Raw genomic sequence first — 18,391 nt, 5'->3', positions numbered from 1 at the left:
GCCTCTGCCTCCCGAGTGCTGGTGAAATTAAAGGCGTGCGCCACCACCGCCTGGCTGCACACACTCTTATACACACATACTCACTCTCTCACAGAGAATATCTTTTAAAATTAAGACAAAACATTAAAGTCAATCAATATATTAAAATAATTTGGTTTTACAAAATTACTATACGCTGGGCGGTGGTGGCGCACGCCTTTAATCCCAGCACTCGGGAGGCAGAGCCAGGCGGATCTCTGTGAGTTTGAGGCCAGCCTGGGCTACCAAGTGAGTTCCAGGAAAGGCGCAAAGCTACACAGAGAAACCCTGTCTCGAAAAACCAAAAAAAAAAAAAAAAACAAACAAAAAAAAAAAAACAAAACAAAATTACTATACACTAAAAGAGTTGTGGGAATAACATGCGGCTCAACGGTCCAGAGCTTGTCTAGTCTATGCAAGGCCTCAAGTTCTACTCTACCACTTCACACAATCTGTCCACACACAAAGTGCGTGTGCGCGCGCATGCGCGTGCTATCACTATACTTTCTATTTGTAATAATACTGACATAGCAAGGCTACAAAGGCCTCCCTGTCTCCATCAGAGGAATCAACCAACTACAGATCAAAAGCACTAAGGGAAGAGAAAGCTGCAACTGGGCTTGGTGACATGCTTCTAATTCCGAGGCTGGAGCAAGAAGATCCTCTGAGCCTAGAGAGTCAATCAATGCCAGCCTGGGCAACACTGTCATACCCCGTCTTCTGAAAAAGAATGGATTTCGGGTGGGGCTGACTGACCAGCAAGCCCCAGAGATCCTGTCTCTGCCTCCTACCACCAAGGTCAAGGTTTCAGATTCATTCGGCCACACCTGGGTGCTAGGGATCTGAACTGAGGTTCTCATGCTTGCGTCCTAGGCCATCTCCCCAGCCTCAGATTTTTGAGTCTGTCTCACTCTGCAGCTGAGGTCAGCCTAGAACTCACAGTCCTGCTTCAACTTCCCAACTGTAGGACTACAAGTACACTGCCAACATCCACTCTCGCGAGACTCAACCTTCTGTGAGCTTCGAAGTGGGCTGTGAGGAGCCTGCACCTTCACCAAGTTGGAATGGCGTTACACTAAGGAGCCTGGTACCCGCCCCATGAACGCTTTCCCCATGTTAGCTGCTCCACTAGTCCACCAGGAGAGAAAGGCATGTGCTGCTCTCAGGGTGGAGCTCAGTGACAGAGGCTGTCCTGGCATGTGCAAGGCCTTGGGCTTCAAACCCAGTGCTACAAAAAACAAACAAACACTACACGGAAAAGTACTGTGAGCGAACGCTCGGTGGGTTGGTGTCTCCTGGCTGGGCCCCATTAGGGCAGGACCAGGCACAGGGACTTGCCTCTGCCTGTTGAAGCCAAGGAGCCCTGGGGTCTGGGGTCTCAGGGGCTGCAGCCCAGCTGAGCCACCTGCTCCCTGGTGCACAGAGCTGACAAAGGTCTGGAACCAATGCTCTCTGGGGACCCCTGCCGCTTCCGTAACTACTCCGAAGGAGAGTATGGGAGCAACACTGCCCCACTCAGAGGAGTCTGTGGTTCTCAACCCTCTATCCTTCTGTCCCCATGGGGAACAAGGCAGGCTGGACCAGTGCTTTCTCAGGTTCAGGTCCTAGTCACCTGGAGTGCATGTGAGGGCATCCGTATATTGTCTCAGGAACCCTCTCAGAGGGCTTGTGTGTGGGGCGTTTACCCAACCACCCCCACAGTTCCCCAGAGTTTTCTTGAGTGCAAGCAGCAGGAAATATTAGATAGAAGGATTTATTGCGGAGAATATCGCGGAGATAAACAGATAGAAAATAAAGGATAGCCTCGAGAGGGCCTGGAACCTATTCCAACGGGCCCCGACTGTCTCTGCTCCAGGGTTTTTATAGAGACACCAAGGGGTGGAGCAAAAGACCTCCTCCCCCAGCACAGCCAAGTGCAGACCATCCCAGACACCTGCACTCAGGCCCGTGGTCTAATCATCCTCTATGAGGACCTGCTGGGTAAAGCCACGAGGAACCCGAGAACGGGCTCCCACACTTGTGGGACAAAAGCCTTCCTCTATGCACCTAGGCTTCCCAATTTATCTGAGTAAAGCCGGCATGGTGGTTCATGCCTGTGATTCCCACACTTGAGAGAGATGCAAGAGGGCTGCTCAAGTTCCAGGCCAGACTGGACTATGGAGCACAACCTGGTCTCAAACCAAACCAAAACTTACTTCAAAAAAGAAAATAAAAATATGCAATAAATTTTACTTCCTTACTTATTTATTCATTTTTTTGTTTGTTTGTTTTTGGACAGGGTGTCTCCATGTAGCCCTGCCTGTCCAGGAACTCACTATGTAGACCAGTCTGGCCTTGAACTCACAGAGATCCACCTGCATCTGCCTCTGAGTGCCGGCACCGCCACCACGACCAAATAGCTATTGTTACAGTCAAATTCAAAAAGCTTATAAACAAATGTGGGTGTGATAGCTCCTAAGTATTAATTCCAGCTTTCAGGAGGCTGACCAAGAGTTTAAAGCTAGCCTAGAGTACAGTGAGTTTAATGCCAGCCAGGGATACACAGGAAGTTGCTATCTCAAAAAACAAACGCCAGCCGGGCGGTGGTGGCGCACGCCTTAATCCCAGCACTCAGGAGGCAGAGCCAGGCGGATCTCTGTGAGTTCGAGGCCAGCCTGGTCTACAGAGCAAGTTCCAGAACAGGCTCCAAAGCTACACAGAGAAACCCTGTCTCAAAAAAAAAAAAAAAAAAAAAAAAAACTCTCTCTCTCTGATAGGAGCTATAGTTCAGGAGGTAGAACACTAGTTTGGCATAGCTAGGCTCTATATTCAATCCCAGTACTGTCAAAAAGAAGTCAAGCCAAGAGGAGGAGCACTTAGAGGTAGACACACACACACACACACACACACACACACACACACGCACACACACACGCACACACACACGCACACTCACTCTGTCTGAGAGTGGTCTCCCTCCACTCCTTCCCTTGCCCCATTCACTTTCTCAACTCCACTCCAGGACACACCAATGCAGGTGAAAGGTGAGTTTAAATCCATGAATATCACCCTACCACAGAGGGACAGAGGGCCACGGTCACATAATCTGCTTCAGGGAGCTTTGTGCATTACTTAATTATCCCATAACCTTGATTCTCATCTGTAAAACTGGCACCCAGGGCTAGAGCAATGACTCAGGGGTTAAGAGCGCTGGCTACTCTTCCAGAGGACCTGAGTTCAATTCCCAGCTCTCATAAGGTAGTTCACAACTATCCATAATCCCAGAGGATCTGACACCCTCATGCAGACATAAACAAAAGTAAGTGGGAAAAAAAAAAAAAATCTGACCCAGGTGTGGTGGTACAGACCTTTAATGTTGGAGGCAGAGGCAGGCGATCTCTTTGAGTCTCAGGCCAGGCAGTTACAAGGTGAGGTCCTGTCTCAGGAATAAAATAAAAATTCAACTCTAGGGCTTGTGCAATCGATGGTTCAGTATGTAAAGCGTCTTACCATGCAAGCCTGGTGACCATGTAAAAGGAGAACACTAACTCTGGAAAGCTGTCCTCTGACCTCCACATTCACCTCCCCTGCAGCACACATCAGACACATCATAGAGAAACAATACATAATTAAAAAAACAGCTGGGAGGCGGTGGCGCACGCCTTTAGTCCCGGCCCTTGGGAGGCAGAGCCAGGCGGATCTCTGAGTTCGAGGCCAGCCGGACTACCAAGTGAGTTCCAGAACAGGCTCCAAAGCTACAAAGCTATACAGAGAAACCCTGTCTCAAAAAAAAAACAAAATAAAAATAAAAAAATTTTAAAAAAACAAAACACCTCGCCGGGCGGTGGTGGCGCACGCCTTTAATCCCAGCACTCGGGAGGCAGAGGCAGGCGGATCTCTGTGAGTTCGAGGCCAGCCTGGGCTACCAAGTGAGTCCCAGGAAAGGCTCAAAGCTACACAGAGAAACCCTGTCTCGAAAAACCAAAAAAAAAAAAAAAAAAAAACAACACCTCTATGCCTAGCATATTTGGGGCCCTTAATTCCACCCACGGCAACACACACACACACACACACACACACACACACACACACACACACACACGACTTGAGATGGTCCGAGAGCAGCCACCCACACCCTCCTGATGTCTGCTGCCACTAGTTCTAAGAAAGGAAATGAGCCTGCAGAGACCGGATCAGAGCCCCTCAGAAGGAAGCAGGCTCAGTACCAATGCGCAGATTTCCAGATACAAACTTAATGAGAAGCACCGGGAGGTGCGGTGCAGGCTGAGAAACGAGGAACCTGGGGAGCTGTCCTATCCTGTCTGGTCGCTTGGAGCGTGAGAGCAGTGAGCCAGAAATGATGGCACAGGTCCACGATCAGCACTCAGGGAGCGGAGGCAGGGGAATGTCCTAAGTTACATGCCAGAAATGATGGTACAGGTCCACGATCAGCACTCAGGGAGCGGAGGCAGGGGAATGTCCTAAGTTACAGGCCAGAAATGATGGCACAGGTCCACGATCAGCACTCAGGGAGCGGAGGCAGGGGAATGTCCTAAGTTACAGGCCAGAAATGATGGCACAGGTCCACGATCAGCACTCAGGGAGCAGAGGCAGGGGAATGTCCTAAACTACAGGCCAGCCTAGGCTACATCAGACATTATCTGGATTGAGAGAGAGAGAGAGAGAAACAAGGAAACCTAAGGAACTGGGCATGTGGCTCAGTTGACAGAGTGCTTGCCTGGCATACAGAAAACCCTGGGTTTGTTCTCCAACACTGTATAAACGGGGGGAGACAAGGAAGTACAATGGGGGCTAAACAGGATCAAAATACAATATATACACGTATGAAAATGTTATAGGGAGACCACTATCATGTATAATTAATAAATGCTAATAAAAACTTTAACCTCAAAACTTAGAAAACAGAGTCAGGGGGATCTCTAAGAGTGTGAGGCCAGTCTGGTCTACATAGTGAGTTCCAGACTTGTCTCTAAATAAATAATCAAATCTTTTTTTTTTCCCCCCCGTTTTCAAGACAGGGTTTTTCTGTGTAGTTTTGGTGCCTGTCCTGGATCTCACTCTGTAGACCAGGCTGGCCTCGAACTCACAGAGATCCGCCTGGCTCTGCCTCCCGAGTGCTGGGATTAAAGGCATGTGCCACGGCTACCTGGCTGACTCCACATTTTCTTCTGACCTCCACATGCACACCATGGCACATAAGTACATACACACACAATCAATCAAATGTAATCTTATAAAGATCTGCCTGCCCCTGCCTCCCAACTGCTGGGATTAAACTAATAAAAGGGGCCTAGCAGATGGCCAGCAGGAGTGCTTCCCAACAAGCCTAAGGACCCGAGTTCAATACCTGGAACCTACATGGCAGAAAGAAAAAACCAAATTCCCACAAGTTTCCTCTGACCTCTACACATGTGCTATGGTACATGTGCATGCACAACATGTATCCCATGCAATAAATGAATGAATGAATGAATGAATGATTGAATACAAGCGCAAATACGCACACACGCACGCACGCACGCACTCACACGTGAAATAATAAGATAATCCGAAAGCACAGGCAGGGAGGGAGAAGGGGAGAAAAAGAACACCGCAATATTGGGCGAGAGAGACAGCTCAACAGTCAAGGGCACTGGCTGCTCCTGCAGGGGACCTGGGTTTGGTCCCCAGCACCTCAAGGTGGCTCACAACTATCCCTAACTCTAGTCCCAAGGGATCCTGTGCGCCTTCCTGACCCCTGCAGGCACCACGTGCACACACGTGGTACCCATGGTATACACAGGCACAACCCTAATACACATAACATAAATCTGAAAAATCTTTCGCCTTTTTTTTTGTTGTTGTTGTTGTTGTTTTTTCTTTTTTCTTTTTTCTTTTTTTTTTTTTTTTTTTTGGTTTTTCGAGACAGGGTTTCTCTGTGTAGCTTTGTGCCTTTCCTGGAACTCACTTGGTAGCCCAGGCTGGCCTCGAACTCACAGAGATCCACCTGGCTCTGCCTCCCGAGTGCTGGGATTAAAGGCGTGCGCCACCACTGCCCGGCGTGTTGTTTTTTTTTCAAGACAAGGTTTCTCTGTGTAACAGCTAGGGCTGTTCTAGAACTCACTCTGTAGATCAGGCTGGCCTCAAACTCAGAGATCCACCTGCCTCTGCCGCCTAAGTGCTGGGATTAAAAAAAGTGTGCCTCACCATGGCCTGGAAACCTTTTAAAAAGAAAAAGAAAAGGCAAGAAAGGAAAAGAAAAGAGAACAGAACAGAACACTATGGGGACTGGAGAGATGGTTCAGTGGTTAAGAGCACTGGACCCGGGTTCAATTCCTAGCACTTACATGGCAGCTCACAACTGTCTGTGTAACTCCAGTTTCAGGGGATCTGATACCCTCCCACAGAGACACACGCAGGCAAGACACCAGTGCACATAAAATAAAAATCAATCTTAAGAAAAAATAAAATCTCAGAAAAATTATTAAAAGTTCATATTGTGATCTTTGTGAGTTCGAGGCCAGCCTGGTCTACAGAGAGAGATCCAGGAAAGGCACAAAGCTACACAGAAAAATCCTGTCTCGAAAAAAAAAGTTCATATTGCTCTTGCAGAAGACCTGATTCCAATTCCCAGCTCCCATGTAGCAGCTCACAACTGCCTGTAACTCCAGCTCCAAGGGATCTGACATACTTACACATAGACAGACACAAACAAACATAATTAAAAATAAAAATAAATCCTTTTAAACCAAGCACAGCCAGGCATGGAGATGTCTGCCTTTAATGAGATCGGGGTGGAGGGTGATGCTGCTATATACTAACTGAAGCTCCCTGGCTCCTCCCAAAATTGTCGGTCAGTCCTCTCTTCCAGACAAACGTGTTGCTCCTAATGTCTGTGAACATGAGACACATCTGCCAGAGCTGCCTGGCGGCTCACACCTGTAATCCTGGCACTCAGGAGGCTGAGGCAGGAGGACAGTTATGTCTACAGACTGCTAGAGTGAGACCCTGTTCCAAACCAACAACACACCTCTGCATCCCTACTACTCAGGGACTAAGCCTGTACTGTGCTCAGTCCCTGAGCCAGCTGGGGGTCAAGGTGAGATCTTATGAGCCAGAAGGACCACTGTAAGCGGGTTCCAGGCCAGCAGGGCTACATACTGAGACTCTCTCTAAACAACAGGACCCCACCCTATTTTTGTTGTTACTGAAGGCCTATTTACAGAGCCCCTGCTAACGAGTGATATTCCAAACTAAGCACGAGCACACAGATGTGTGCTATGCACTTAGGATGTCACCGCACAAACGACCTGAGCAATACTCAGCAGCCTATACACTATGTACAATACTCAGTACACTATGCTCTGAGGGGGGCACAGAGCATTTCTAAGTTCCAGGGAAAATCTACTACGGCAGGTTCTCTGATCCCTCTAAAAACCTTCTCCCTTTCCAGTGCCCAGCAGGACTCCATTTCCCAAGGTACCGAGTGGGTTTTCATGCAGCCCTTGCTTCAGGCCGGTCACCTCAGCATCTGGGAAGCTGAGGCAGGAGGATCAAAGGTTCAAGGACTTGGGCCAGGAGATGACTCAGTGGGTAAAGGTGTGTGCCATGAAGCTTGACCGAGAGTCTGCCCCCTTGGACCCACGTGGTAGAAGAAAGAACTGACTCCAAGTTGCTCTCTGACCTGCACATGTGCACCTTGTCACATGCACACCTTCCTATGTCCTATAAAATTATTAAGTCGATGTAATAAAAGTTCAAGCCGGGCAGTGGTGGTGCACACCTTTAATCTCAGCACTCAGGAGGCAGAGGCAGGCGGATCTCTGTGAGTTCAAGGCCAGCCTGGTCTACAGGCTCCAAAGCTACACAGAGAAACCCTGTCTCGAAAAAAACAAAATAAAACAAAACCCCAAAAAGTTCAAAGCTCTGCTTGGACTACACAGCAAGTTCAAATCCAGCCTGGCAACTTAGTAAGACCCTGCCTTGAAATAAGGGTCTTGCAGTGTGGCTCAAATACATACAAGGTCCTAGGTTCAACTCTTAATACTACCAAAAAGGACGCCTTTCATCCCAGCACTCAGGAGGCAGAGGCAGGCAGATCTGTGAGTTCAAGGCCAGGCTGGTCTACAGAGTGAGTTCCAGGACAGCAAGAGCTACATAACAAAGACCCTGTCTCTAAACAAAACGTATCTACTTTAGACCTTAGGCTGAGAGCTGTCCAGGAGGGCTCTTGAGGGCTCAGCAGCTGGCATTAAAGAAGGAGGCTACTGGGGCGAAACTATGAGAGGCTGGGCTTGCTTATCCACAAGGTCCTTCTCTGGGCATGTAGGACCCGAGGCCTCTGTGTGCACAGCCTCTCTGTCAAAGCGGCAGTGTGCCATCCCTGGTCACCGCTCCCTCTCCCCAGGTCCTGCTTTCTGCAGAGTGGGAGCCCCAAGCCCACCTGCTCACCTGAACAGCACGCCTTTGATGACCTGCCAGGCGTTGGGGGCTGGCTGGGGTGGGGGGTTCTGAGGCTGGGTCTCGGCTGGCGTGTCCCTCCCAATGCTGCCATTGCTGGTCACCTGTGGGGGAACAAAGCGTAGGGTGAGGGCTGATTTGGACACCCTGAGCACAGAGGCTGAGCACACAGGGGCTTCGTCAATCTTCAGGGAAGGCACAACCAGGAGAGCCCAGGCAAAAGGGGCTCCACAGGAGAGTGCTCCCAAGGACACCTGGAGATGGTGGTGACCCAAGACAGACCCGGCTGTCAGCCCTGAGAAGCAGGCACTTAGAGGGGAACCTGGGGCCAGGCCTGCGGCTCAGGTGCTAAGAACTCAATCACAGTATACTGGGGCAGGGAGAGGGCAGCTGAGGGACAGTCCAACAGTCCAAGCTGAGTGCTGTCCACGGAGGGCTGGCCTAGGGTTCTGCAGGTGACATTAAAGGAGGTGGCTACCATGGAAGACTGGGGCTGATTCACAAGGTCCTTCCTTGGGCATGCGGGTGCCAAGGCCCTGCTCTCCAGCGGCTACAGTCCAGCAGGGAGACAGAGCCTGGCGCAGAACCTCACTACTGTGAGCTGGTATACAAACATCCATCCCCGTGCACCCAGCCCAGCAGCACCAAGCTCTGAATAGTTGCACTCTGCAACTGAGCAAAGGCTCAGAGAGGTTAAGATACTTGTCTGGGTTACTCAGGAGCAAGACAACAGGGAGAAGGGATCAAGTGGGAATGATGTGGAAAGAACTGTCTTTCACCGGGCAGAGTGGCACATGCCTATAATCCCAGCACTTGAGAGGTGAAAGCATAAGAACCAGGAGTTCAAAGCCAGCCTAGGCTATCTCAAAACAAGAACCCTCTCTCAGAAGCAGAGGCACATTAGAGACATTCTGACAGCCAGGGGGAGTCCAGGCTTAGAAGCCTCTCTTTGGACACTGCTGGCTCCCCAGTCTTGTCCTTGTCAGTCTCTCCTGCCAACTGCCCCACCCCCTGGTCAACCTTCAAAAGGCAGGACCTGAGGGCTGTAGAGATGCTCAGTAGTTCAGAGCACAGGCTACTCTTCCTGAGAACCCTGGTTCCCAGAACCCATGTGGTGGCTCACAACCACCCATAACTCCAGTTCCAGGGGATCCAACACCCTTTTCTGACCTCCATGGGCACTAGGCACGCATGCAGTACAAATACATACATACATGCAGACAAAGCCCTCAGGTGCATAAAATTAAAAAAAGTCAATCTTTAAAAAGAAGGTGGGGGGAACTGCACCACATGGGCACTGCGCAGAATCAGCACCTGACCCGTACCTGTGAAGTCAACAGACACAATGCCTCACCGTCCCTGGTCCACCCACACCCTCGGTCTCCAGGCTCCACTGCCTAGCCCTCTCCCCCAGGACCCTGAACTCCAGTCCTGCACATCTTTCCGATCACCTCCCAGCAAGGAATAGAGCAGCCTTGGAGCAGGACAGGTGTCACCTGTTACTCTTATCCCTATTACCAGCAAGAGCCCTTCTTGTTATTACCCAAAGTGCAAGACAGCACCGAGGTGGCAGGGAAGTTCAACTCCAGGGTTCAGTGGAGCTCAGCTTCAGTCCTTCTCCTGTGGTTCTCGCCTGCGACACCTTACACGTCCCGCCCTCTGCCCCAGGACAAACTTGTGAAAATACTGGTAGACTGAATAGAAAAGCTTCCCTCCCTGAGTTCCCAGAACTGTTCTGAAAACCTACTGTGTGCCAGGCCCTGAGCTAGGTGGCAGCCACTAAGCTCAGGGACTTGGTGGCCCAGGCTGCAGTGTCAAGACGGAAACACACCTGCAGAACAGCAAATAGTAAAGAAGCCATGTACAGGGCCACACGCCTGAGACTCCAACACTCAGGAGGAAGAGGTCAAAGAACAAAAACTAAACTATCATCTACCTACCTATCTATCACCTACTCACCTCTACTCCTCTACCTCCTCCCTCCCTCCCTCCCTCCCTCCCTCCCTATCTACCAACCTCTGAGAATTTGCTTCCAGGGAACATGCAGGCAGCAGTCCAGCGTCTACCTAGCCCTTCCTGTGGTATACTCATCGTTCTTTCTAAAATATGTAACAAGATAAACAGAAAATACATTTTGGAGAAATAAGCAGAAGGTGACAGCCACGAGGACATGAGGTAGGAACCCACACTGACTGGGTCGACAACTCAGTGATCCTCTAAGACTGGGACAGAGGCAGTCACATGGGGGACCCAGGGAAGGGTGTTTTGATGGAGGGAAAAGTATGAGGGCCAGCAAGCCTGTCTAGCTACAAGGTGACAACCTTCCCCCGGCCCTTACTGAGGAGGCTGAAGGAGGAACTCAGGTTTCCAGCAAGTCTGGATAGATTCAGTCAGGAAGGGGGGGGCCAGGACAGGAGTTGAAGTCACACCTGGCTGCTTCTCCCCACAGTGATGGGCAATCCAGCTGGGAAGCCACCCACAGATAAGCAGACCAAACCCACAGAGGTGCTGCCTCCTACCCACAAGCATGGCCACAGCCACAAAGACCTTCAAAGTGCTGCTGGGGTGTGAGGAGATAGGCAGGCTCTGAGCTACTGCCCACCAAGAATTCACCGATGCCCAGGACGGCGGGAGTGGGGTGGGGGTATGGCTCAGACTCCCAGCATTTAGGATGCACCAGACCCTGGGTCCCACCCCCAGGACTGGAGGGACAAGGAAGAGCCTTGAGTCATGAGACAGGAAAACACACACGGCTCACAACTGTCTGTAACCCCAGTTCTAGGGATCTAACACCTTCCTGTGGCCTACACAAGAACCAGGGAACACATAAGTATGCAAGGAAATACTCATACACATAAAATTAAGTAAATATAAATTGACTCTTTTATTCTATGAGGAGGTAGGGGCATATGCCACAGCATGTCTGTGGAAGTCAGAGGACAATCTGTGAGTCAGTTCTGTTCTTTTGCCATGGGGCTCCAGGGGTCAAACTCAGGCGGTCTGCCTTAGCAGTGTGTGCCTTCGCCCACTGTTCCACCTCACTGGGCTCTGAACAATTTTCAGGTGTGAATAGGCAATAGCAACAAGTACCCTTTTAAAACTTTTTTTTCTTATGCATATGGGTGTTTTGTCTACTTGTATGTCCATGCATCTTATGAATGCCCCGTGCCTAAAGAAGCCAGATGAGGTCATCAGATCCTCTGGAACTGGACTTACAGAAGGTTGTGAGCCACCATGTGGTTGCTGGGAATCAAACCTAGTCCTCTGGAATAGCAGCCAGTGCTCTTAACTGTTGAGTCATCCAAAGATTTATTTTTATCTATCTATCTACCTACCTACCTACCTACCTATCTATCCGTCCATCGCTAAACATTGCTGTTTTTGTTTTTGTTTGAGAGAGGGTCTCTCTATGTAGCCCTGGCTGTCCTGGAGCTCTCTATGTAGACTGGAACTCACTCTGTAGACCAGGCTGGCCTCAAACTCAGAGATCCTCCTGCCTCTGCCTCCTAAGTGCTGGGATTAAAGATGTATGTCACACTACTGGCCTTTGTTTTTTTAACTGTGTATGCGCGCGCGCGCGCACACACACACACACACACACACACACACACACACACACACACATACACAGTTTATGCATTTGAGTGCAGGTGCCCCTGGAGGCTGCTGAACCTGAGCTGGAGTTACAGGCAGTGATTGTGAGTTGTCCAATGAGGATGGTTGGGACTGAACTGTGGTCTCCTGCAAAAGCAGTACAGTCTCTTATTGTCTGAGCCAGCTCTCCAGTTCCTGAGAGATGTGCAATCCTACAATCCCAGCACTCAGGAAGCAGATACCCGCAGATATCTGCAGGTCTGAAGCCAACCTGATCTATATGGTCAGTCAGAGCTACATAGAGAGCACCTGTCTCTAAGAAGTAAACAGATGAGTAGTTAATTATCACTGTTGTATATGTTATATATGTTGTATATGTTATGTGAAAGTGAACATGTATGTGATTTGCACAGAGTCTGAGTCTGATGGACAAGTCTAGAGTTAGCTCTCCCCAAGTCTTTATGTGGGCTCTAGGAACAAACACTGGTTGCCAGGCTTATATGGCCACCATCCTATCTACGGAACCATCTCCCAGCCTCCCCAATCCAGTGTTTTTTTGTTTGTTTTTGTTTTTCGAGACAGGTTTTCTCCATGTAGTTTTTGTACGTGTCCTGGAACTCACTCTGTGGACCAGGCTGGCCTCGAACTCACAGAGATCCACCTGGCTCTGCCTCCGAGCACTGGGATTAAAGGTGTGCATCACCACTACTCAACCCAACCCAGTGTTTTCAACTGCATCTAAACCAGGTGTGGCAGTGCATACCTGTAATACCAACTCTGAAAGAAAGGCTGGAGGACTGCCTTGAGTTTGAAGCCATCCTAGGTTACATACAAGGGCCTTTCTTTACAAAACAACAATAAAGCTAGTTGGTGGCGCACGCCTTTAAACCCAGCGCTTGGGAGGCAAAGGCTGCTGGATCTCTGTGAGTTCAAGGCCAGCCTGGTCTACATAGTTCCAGAATAGCCTGAACTATATAATACAGAGACCCTGTCTCAAAACAAACAAACAGAAACCAATAAACAGGGCTGGAGAGATGGTTGAGCAGAGGACTACTGGTTGCCAGTACCCATACGATGGCTCAGAACCATCCATAACCCATTCCAAGGGATCTGACATCTGCAGGCACCAGGCAAACACGTGGTGCATATGCATGCATGTAGGCAAAACACTCACACCCATAAAATAACTCACTCTAAAAAAACAAACACTAAAACAAACTGCTTCTGTCCTGCACATTTCCAGACTGTTTCCTGTCACATCCTCCTAACCAACACAATGCAGCAGCTACTTCCACAGGGTTTCCACCTCACTAGGCATGGAACACGAGGCATGCAGGTTACATGCGAACTATTCTACTCCAGGGACCTGGGCACTGCGATTGTGATGCTGAAGAAGGGAATCCTGAAACCAACCCCTTGGACACAAAGGGACAAATCTACTGATACCAAACTATGGCCTCACACTGTAGAGGGTATCAATACACTCCCAGACAACTGTGAAGGCATCTAAGTTAGACCTCAATGAAGAGGTGACCCTCCTGTGGCTCCCCTTGCCCTCAGACTCAAGGCCAAAGCCCCACCAGAGCCTGGCATACCATGCTTCCCCACTTCTGTCTGTTCTCTCGCCCCCATCACCTGTTTGGCCACAATGCTTAGCCTATCCGAGGCCGTTCCTCACACCAGGTATCTTCTACCTCAGGGCCTTTGCATAAGCTAGTCCCATTACATCAGTGGCTTTTCCTTTACCTCCTTCAGGTCTTTGGTAAAGCGCTACCTCCTCTGAGAAGTCTTCCTAAGACTCTATTTAAATGGCAGCTCTTCCACCTACCCACCACTCACTCCACAGCACACCCCAGCTACGTACCTGTCCAAGTCACTGCCATCTGAGGTCAGGTATACTTTTGTTACTGGGCCCCATCCACCTCCTACTGGGCACACAAGGTCCGGGAAAGCAGAGCCTGTTTTGCCCACAGCCGTGTCCCCAGCGAGCCATGGATCAGCTGAGGGAATGAGTGGCAGGGTTAGCCTGAAGAAGAGCAGGATGCTGTGACATGGGCAGGGGAAGGGCCCGCCTGCTCCATGCTAAGCCAGCAGGCTGGGGAAGAGTGAGAGAGAATGTGGACGCAGTAGGGAGGAAGGCACAGTTCCTGTTCTAGGGTCTGTGTGCCTGGGCTCCAAGACCCCCCTCCAGGAACCTTTGCACCAGCCTGGGAAGCAGCTGTGACCATCAAGGCTGTACAGGACCATGCCTTCAAGGATCCACCATGACCACCCCAGACTCCAAGTCAGCCTAGCCTCTGGCACAAGCCCCATTCACTGCTGTGGAAGTGAGTCAGTGTAAAATACCTGCCAGAGATGGACTAGGGAGTACAGCTCAGTGTAGAAGGTTTGCTATGTATGCAGGAGCCCTGGGTTCCACTGCCTACACCATTAATAAAATAGAACAAACAGCCAGGAGGTGGTGGGGCACACCTTTAATCCTAGCACTCGGGCAGAGGCAGGCAGATCTCTGTGAGTTCCAGGACAGCCTGGTCTACAGAGCTAGTTCTAGGACAGCCAGGACTGTTTCAAAGAGAAACCCTGTCTCAAAAAACAAAAAAAAACAAAAACAAAACTAAACAAACATAAACTTCCTCAAACTTGGCATCTCCTCTGTGCCCAGCCCTGAGCTGAGGGGGTTAGTGATACAGTACTGTCCAAGAACTTGGTGGAAAAGACAGTCACAACAGAGTGGCCGGGCTAGCGGAGCCGGAGGCACGCTAGGAGGCAAGGTTTGCAGTAGACGACACTCCTCCAGTCCCTGGCTCTCGAGCACAGGTGATTCTGCCTCCATCACCCCGCCCCCACCCCAAGAACATTCAGAAATTCCTAGAGACATTTTTGGTTGTCAAACTAGGAAGGCGCATACACGCTACTGACAGTCTGCAAACACCAGGGGCAGCGCTAAGCATCCTAAAGTGCATGGCGCAGCCCCACACTGAAGGATTCACCAACTCAAAATGTCAATAACCAAGACTAGGTAAGCCTAGTCTAGGCTGGGCAGTATTTGGGAGGCAGAGGCAGGCAGATCTCTGTGAGTTCAAGGCCAACCTGGTCTACAGAGTGAGTTCCAAGACAGGCTTCCCAAAGCTACACAGAGAAACCCTGTCTTGAAAAAACAAAAACAAGCCGGGCGGTGGTGGCGCACGCCTGTAATCCCAGCACTCGGGAGGCAGAGCCAGGCGGATCTCTGTGAGTTCGAGGCCAGCCTGGACTACCAAGTGAATTCCAGGAAAGGCACAAAGCTACACAGAGAAACCCTGTCTCGAAAAAACCAAAAAAAAATTGAACACGGGAGTCCTCTGACTCTGATCTTTTGCCGGGCGGTGGTGGCGCACGCCTTTAATCCCAGCACTCGGGAGGCAGAGGCCGGCGGATCTCTTTGAGTTCGAGGCCAGCCTGGGCTACCAAGTGAGTTCCAGGAAAGGCGCAAAGCTACACAGATAACCCTGTCTCGAAAAACAAAACAAAACAAAACAACAACAACAACAACAAAAAGCCTAGTCTAAGGCTAGGCATAGTGGGCACACTTTTAATCCCAGCACTTGGGAAAAGGGGCGGGCAGAAACTCTATGAGTTCCAGCCCAGCCCAGTCAAAACAGTAAGACCCTGTCTCAAAAAGAGAAAAAGCCTGGTGGTGGTGGTGGTACACGCCTTTAGTTCCAGAACTCAGGAGACAGAGGCAGGCAGATCTACAGAGCATGTTCCAGGACAGCCAGTACTACACAGAGAAGTCCCGCCTCAAAAAGGAAAAAAAAAAAAAAAAAAGTGGTGCCCACACAGAGAAACCTTGTTTTGAAGAACCAAAAAAGAAAAGAAAAAGATAGAAAGAAAGCCTAGTCTAGTCCGAAAACAGTGCATGCCAGGTCTTGATCTGCTTTAAAAAAAAAAAAAAAAAGAAAGAAAATGTGTGTACTTTATCCTGAAGGCCAAAGGATGAGTACTAAAAGCTTACAAGCATGAGCTTGGATTAGCGACACATGCTAGCACTTGGGAGGCTGAAGCAGAAGGGTGTCGAGTTCAGGGCCAGCCTGAGCTCCTAGGAAGACCCTGGCTCAAGTAACAAACCAAAGAGTTAGAGCAGAGATGGGAACCAGAGAGGCTCCAGGTGTGTCTGGAAGTGCAACACACTAAGTCTTGCTCTCTCACACCACTGACACCCATTCATCGACAGAAACAGAGGAGCCAGGACTACAGCTCAGAGGCTAGGACGTCCCCGCAGACCCAGCCAATGCATTCACTCCAGCAAGGACTCTACCAACAATTCCCTGAGCGGCCTGCACCCCAGGTCTGGTTGGAAATGCCAGAAAGATTCAGGCTAGAGATGCTGGGCTCTACCTCGCAACTTTCAGCCTGGTGTTTTCCCCCAAAGGAGTGTATCTGGCCCGCCTTGGAGATCCTGCAGCCCCTCATCCAGACTTCGGCCACTACTCTACTGTTACGGCTGCAGCTTCCTCTCCCACTCTCCTCCTGACTGCAGGGACAAGGCTGAAGCCATCTTTACGGCCCACAAGGCTGGCCCTCCCACCCAACTCCTCCATTAACCACTGGGGAAATCAAGGCCCCAAGAAAGAAACTTGTCCAAGGTCACACCAAGTCAGCTTCACGCACGCATCCCTTCCAGTCGGTACTCCTCAGCCCTGAGCTGCCTCCTACATGTCAGTGACATCCTGGTGGGTGGGTCGACAGCACCTTGCTGTCACTCCATCAATTCCCCCAGAAGCCTGCACGGAGCCTGAGTGAACTGGTGTGCTCTGAGGTCTCAGTTTAGTTTGAGTGGCAATGGGTTAGAAGGCAAATGCATCTGGACCAGTATCTCTATTTGATCAGTTTAGGCTAAAAGCGTCCATCTCAGGACAGACCACCCACAGTCAGCTTTTTCTTGGAGCGGGTGCCCAAGTTAACCTGGGTGACCTTCTGCAAGTGCCTTCGTCTTGCTGTCCCTGGGATCCTTGTCTGTAAAATGGGTCTGTCGACCTCCGCAGCCCATGCCCTTTATCGACCATAATTACCGTATTTCCCCGGAGCTAGAAAACTCCCAATGAACCAACCACTGCCCCGTATCTCAGGCACTGCAGAGTGGACCCGGAACACCAGACCACTCCAGGAATGGTACTGGAGCCTGGGAATAGCACAGTCGAGAACCTAGGACGTCTGGGTTTACAAGTCTGCGTCCCTCTGCTCCACTCTCTCCTCGGCTCGAGCTAGGAGTCTGGTGGACGGCCGGCGCGAGCCTGCAGGAGATGCTGGCGCGCAACAGGGCCGGGTTCCCGCCACCGTCCGGCCTCCTGGGCGGCCGAGCGCTGCCTGGGCCCAATATTCAAGGTCCCTCTGGGGCATGGAGCCCCGGGTGCACCCGATTCCTCCAAAAAGGACAGGACACTCTCCGCGGGAGTGCCCCCCGCTGGGGCAGAGCCCCCTCAGGCACCTCTCGGCCTCCGTACCTGACCAGAGCTGCCTCCCCCGGCCGCCACCACGGCGCTGCCGGCCCCGTCCGCCTCCTGCGCCGCCGCCATCTTCCCGCTCCGGGTCCCCGCCCCCGCCGCCAGCCCCGCCCCGTCCCCGACGGCGCCAGCACGTTCGCGCGAGATTTCACACTTGGCCCGCCCGGCTAGGCTCCTGTATCTGAATAGAGCGCCTCAAGCCACGCCCCTTGGAAGGCCCAACCGGGCCACCGTACCGTGCTTCCGCCCTACCGTTTCACTGCAGGGTATTTGCGTTTGTTTGTTTTTTTAAAATCTAGCAGGAAGTGCTCTGACGCGCTTTAACTTTCTAATCTAAAATGTTCTTCTCATAGGTTCTGTTTTTAACCCTGGGCCAAGTTGGCCGGTCTTTTCGGACTGTGGGGTCGTTCCTAAGCAATCTGCCCCACTTAGGCTCGCTGTTTCTGCGCGTGGTGTACAGTGGATGGTTCCTGGGCTTTTCCGGCCACCGTACGGGGCAAAGCAACCCTCTGGAGCCACGCCCCTCTCGGGCGGGAAGCCCGTTTTCGAGCCGCAGTTCTTGGACTCACCCGGGTGTTCATTGCGTTGTTTTTACTTCTGATGCGTTTTCCCTAATCTTAGCTTTCGTCATCAGGTCCCCCACGGTGGTAGTCTCTCGGTGCACTCAGAGGCCGTATTTCAAGGTTCTTAACGACACCTGGAAATGAGACCCTAGCCACCTTTAGTCAGCCTAATGTGCGCTCCAGTGGGGTCTGCGCTTTCCAGCAACCCTCGCAGCTTTAAACACCATTCCGCGGCTCAAACGAATTGGTTGGTTTGTTTGTTTCGATTTTTTTTCTCGAGAGACAGGATTTCTT

General features: G+C 50.8%; 1 protein-coding gene across 1 annotated transcript in view; it reads right to left on the bottom strand.

Moving 5' to 3' along the window:
- Positions 1 to 17,640, bottom strand: part of Clptm1 (CLPTM1 regulator of GABA type A receptor forward trafficking) — a 33,120-nt gene extending 15,480 nt beyond the window's left edge. Inside the window, exons 1-2 of the mRNA XM_059280598.1 lie at positions 17,535 to 17,640; positions 8,449 to 8,561 (exon numbers count right to left, since the gene is read on the bottom strand). Coding sequence (XP_059136581.1) covers positions 8,449 to 8,561; positions 17,535 to 17,606 — 185 coding nt within the window. The 5' untranslated portion in view covers positions 17,607 to 17,640. The remainder of the gene's footprint in view (positions 1 to 8,448; positions 8,562 to 17,534) is intronic.
- Positions 17,641 to 18,391: the final 751 nt, after the last annotated feature.

This window comes from Peromyscus eremicus, chromosome 1 (assembly GCF_949786415.1).
Source record: "Peromyscus eremicus chromosome 1, PerEre_H2_v1, whole genome shotgun sequence".
NCBI classification, from domain to species: domain Eukaryota; kingdom Metazoa; phylum Chordata; class Mammalia; order Rodentia; family Cricetidae; genus Peromyscus; species Peromyscus eremicus.
The sequence above is the reverse complement of the archived record's forward strand: the minus strand, read 5'-3'. Positions and strand labels throughout refer to the sequence as shown.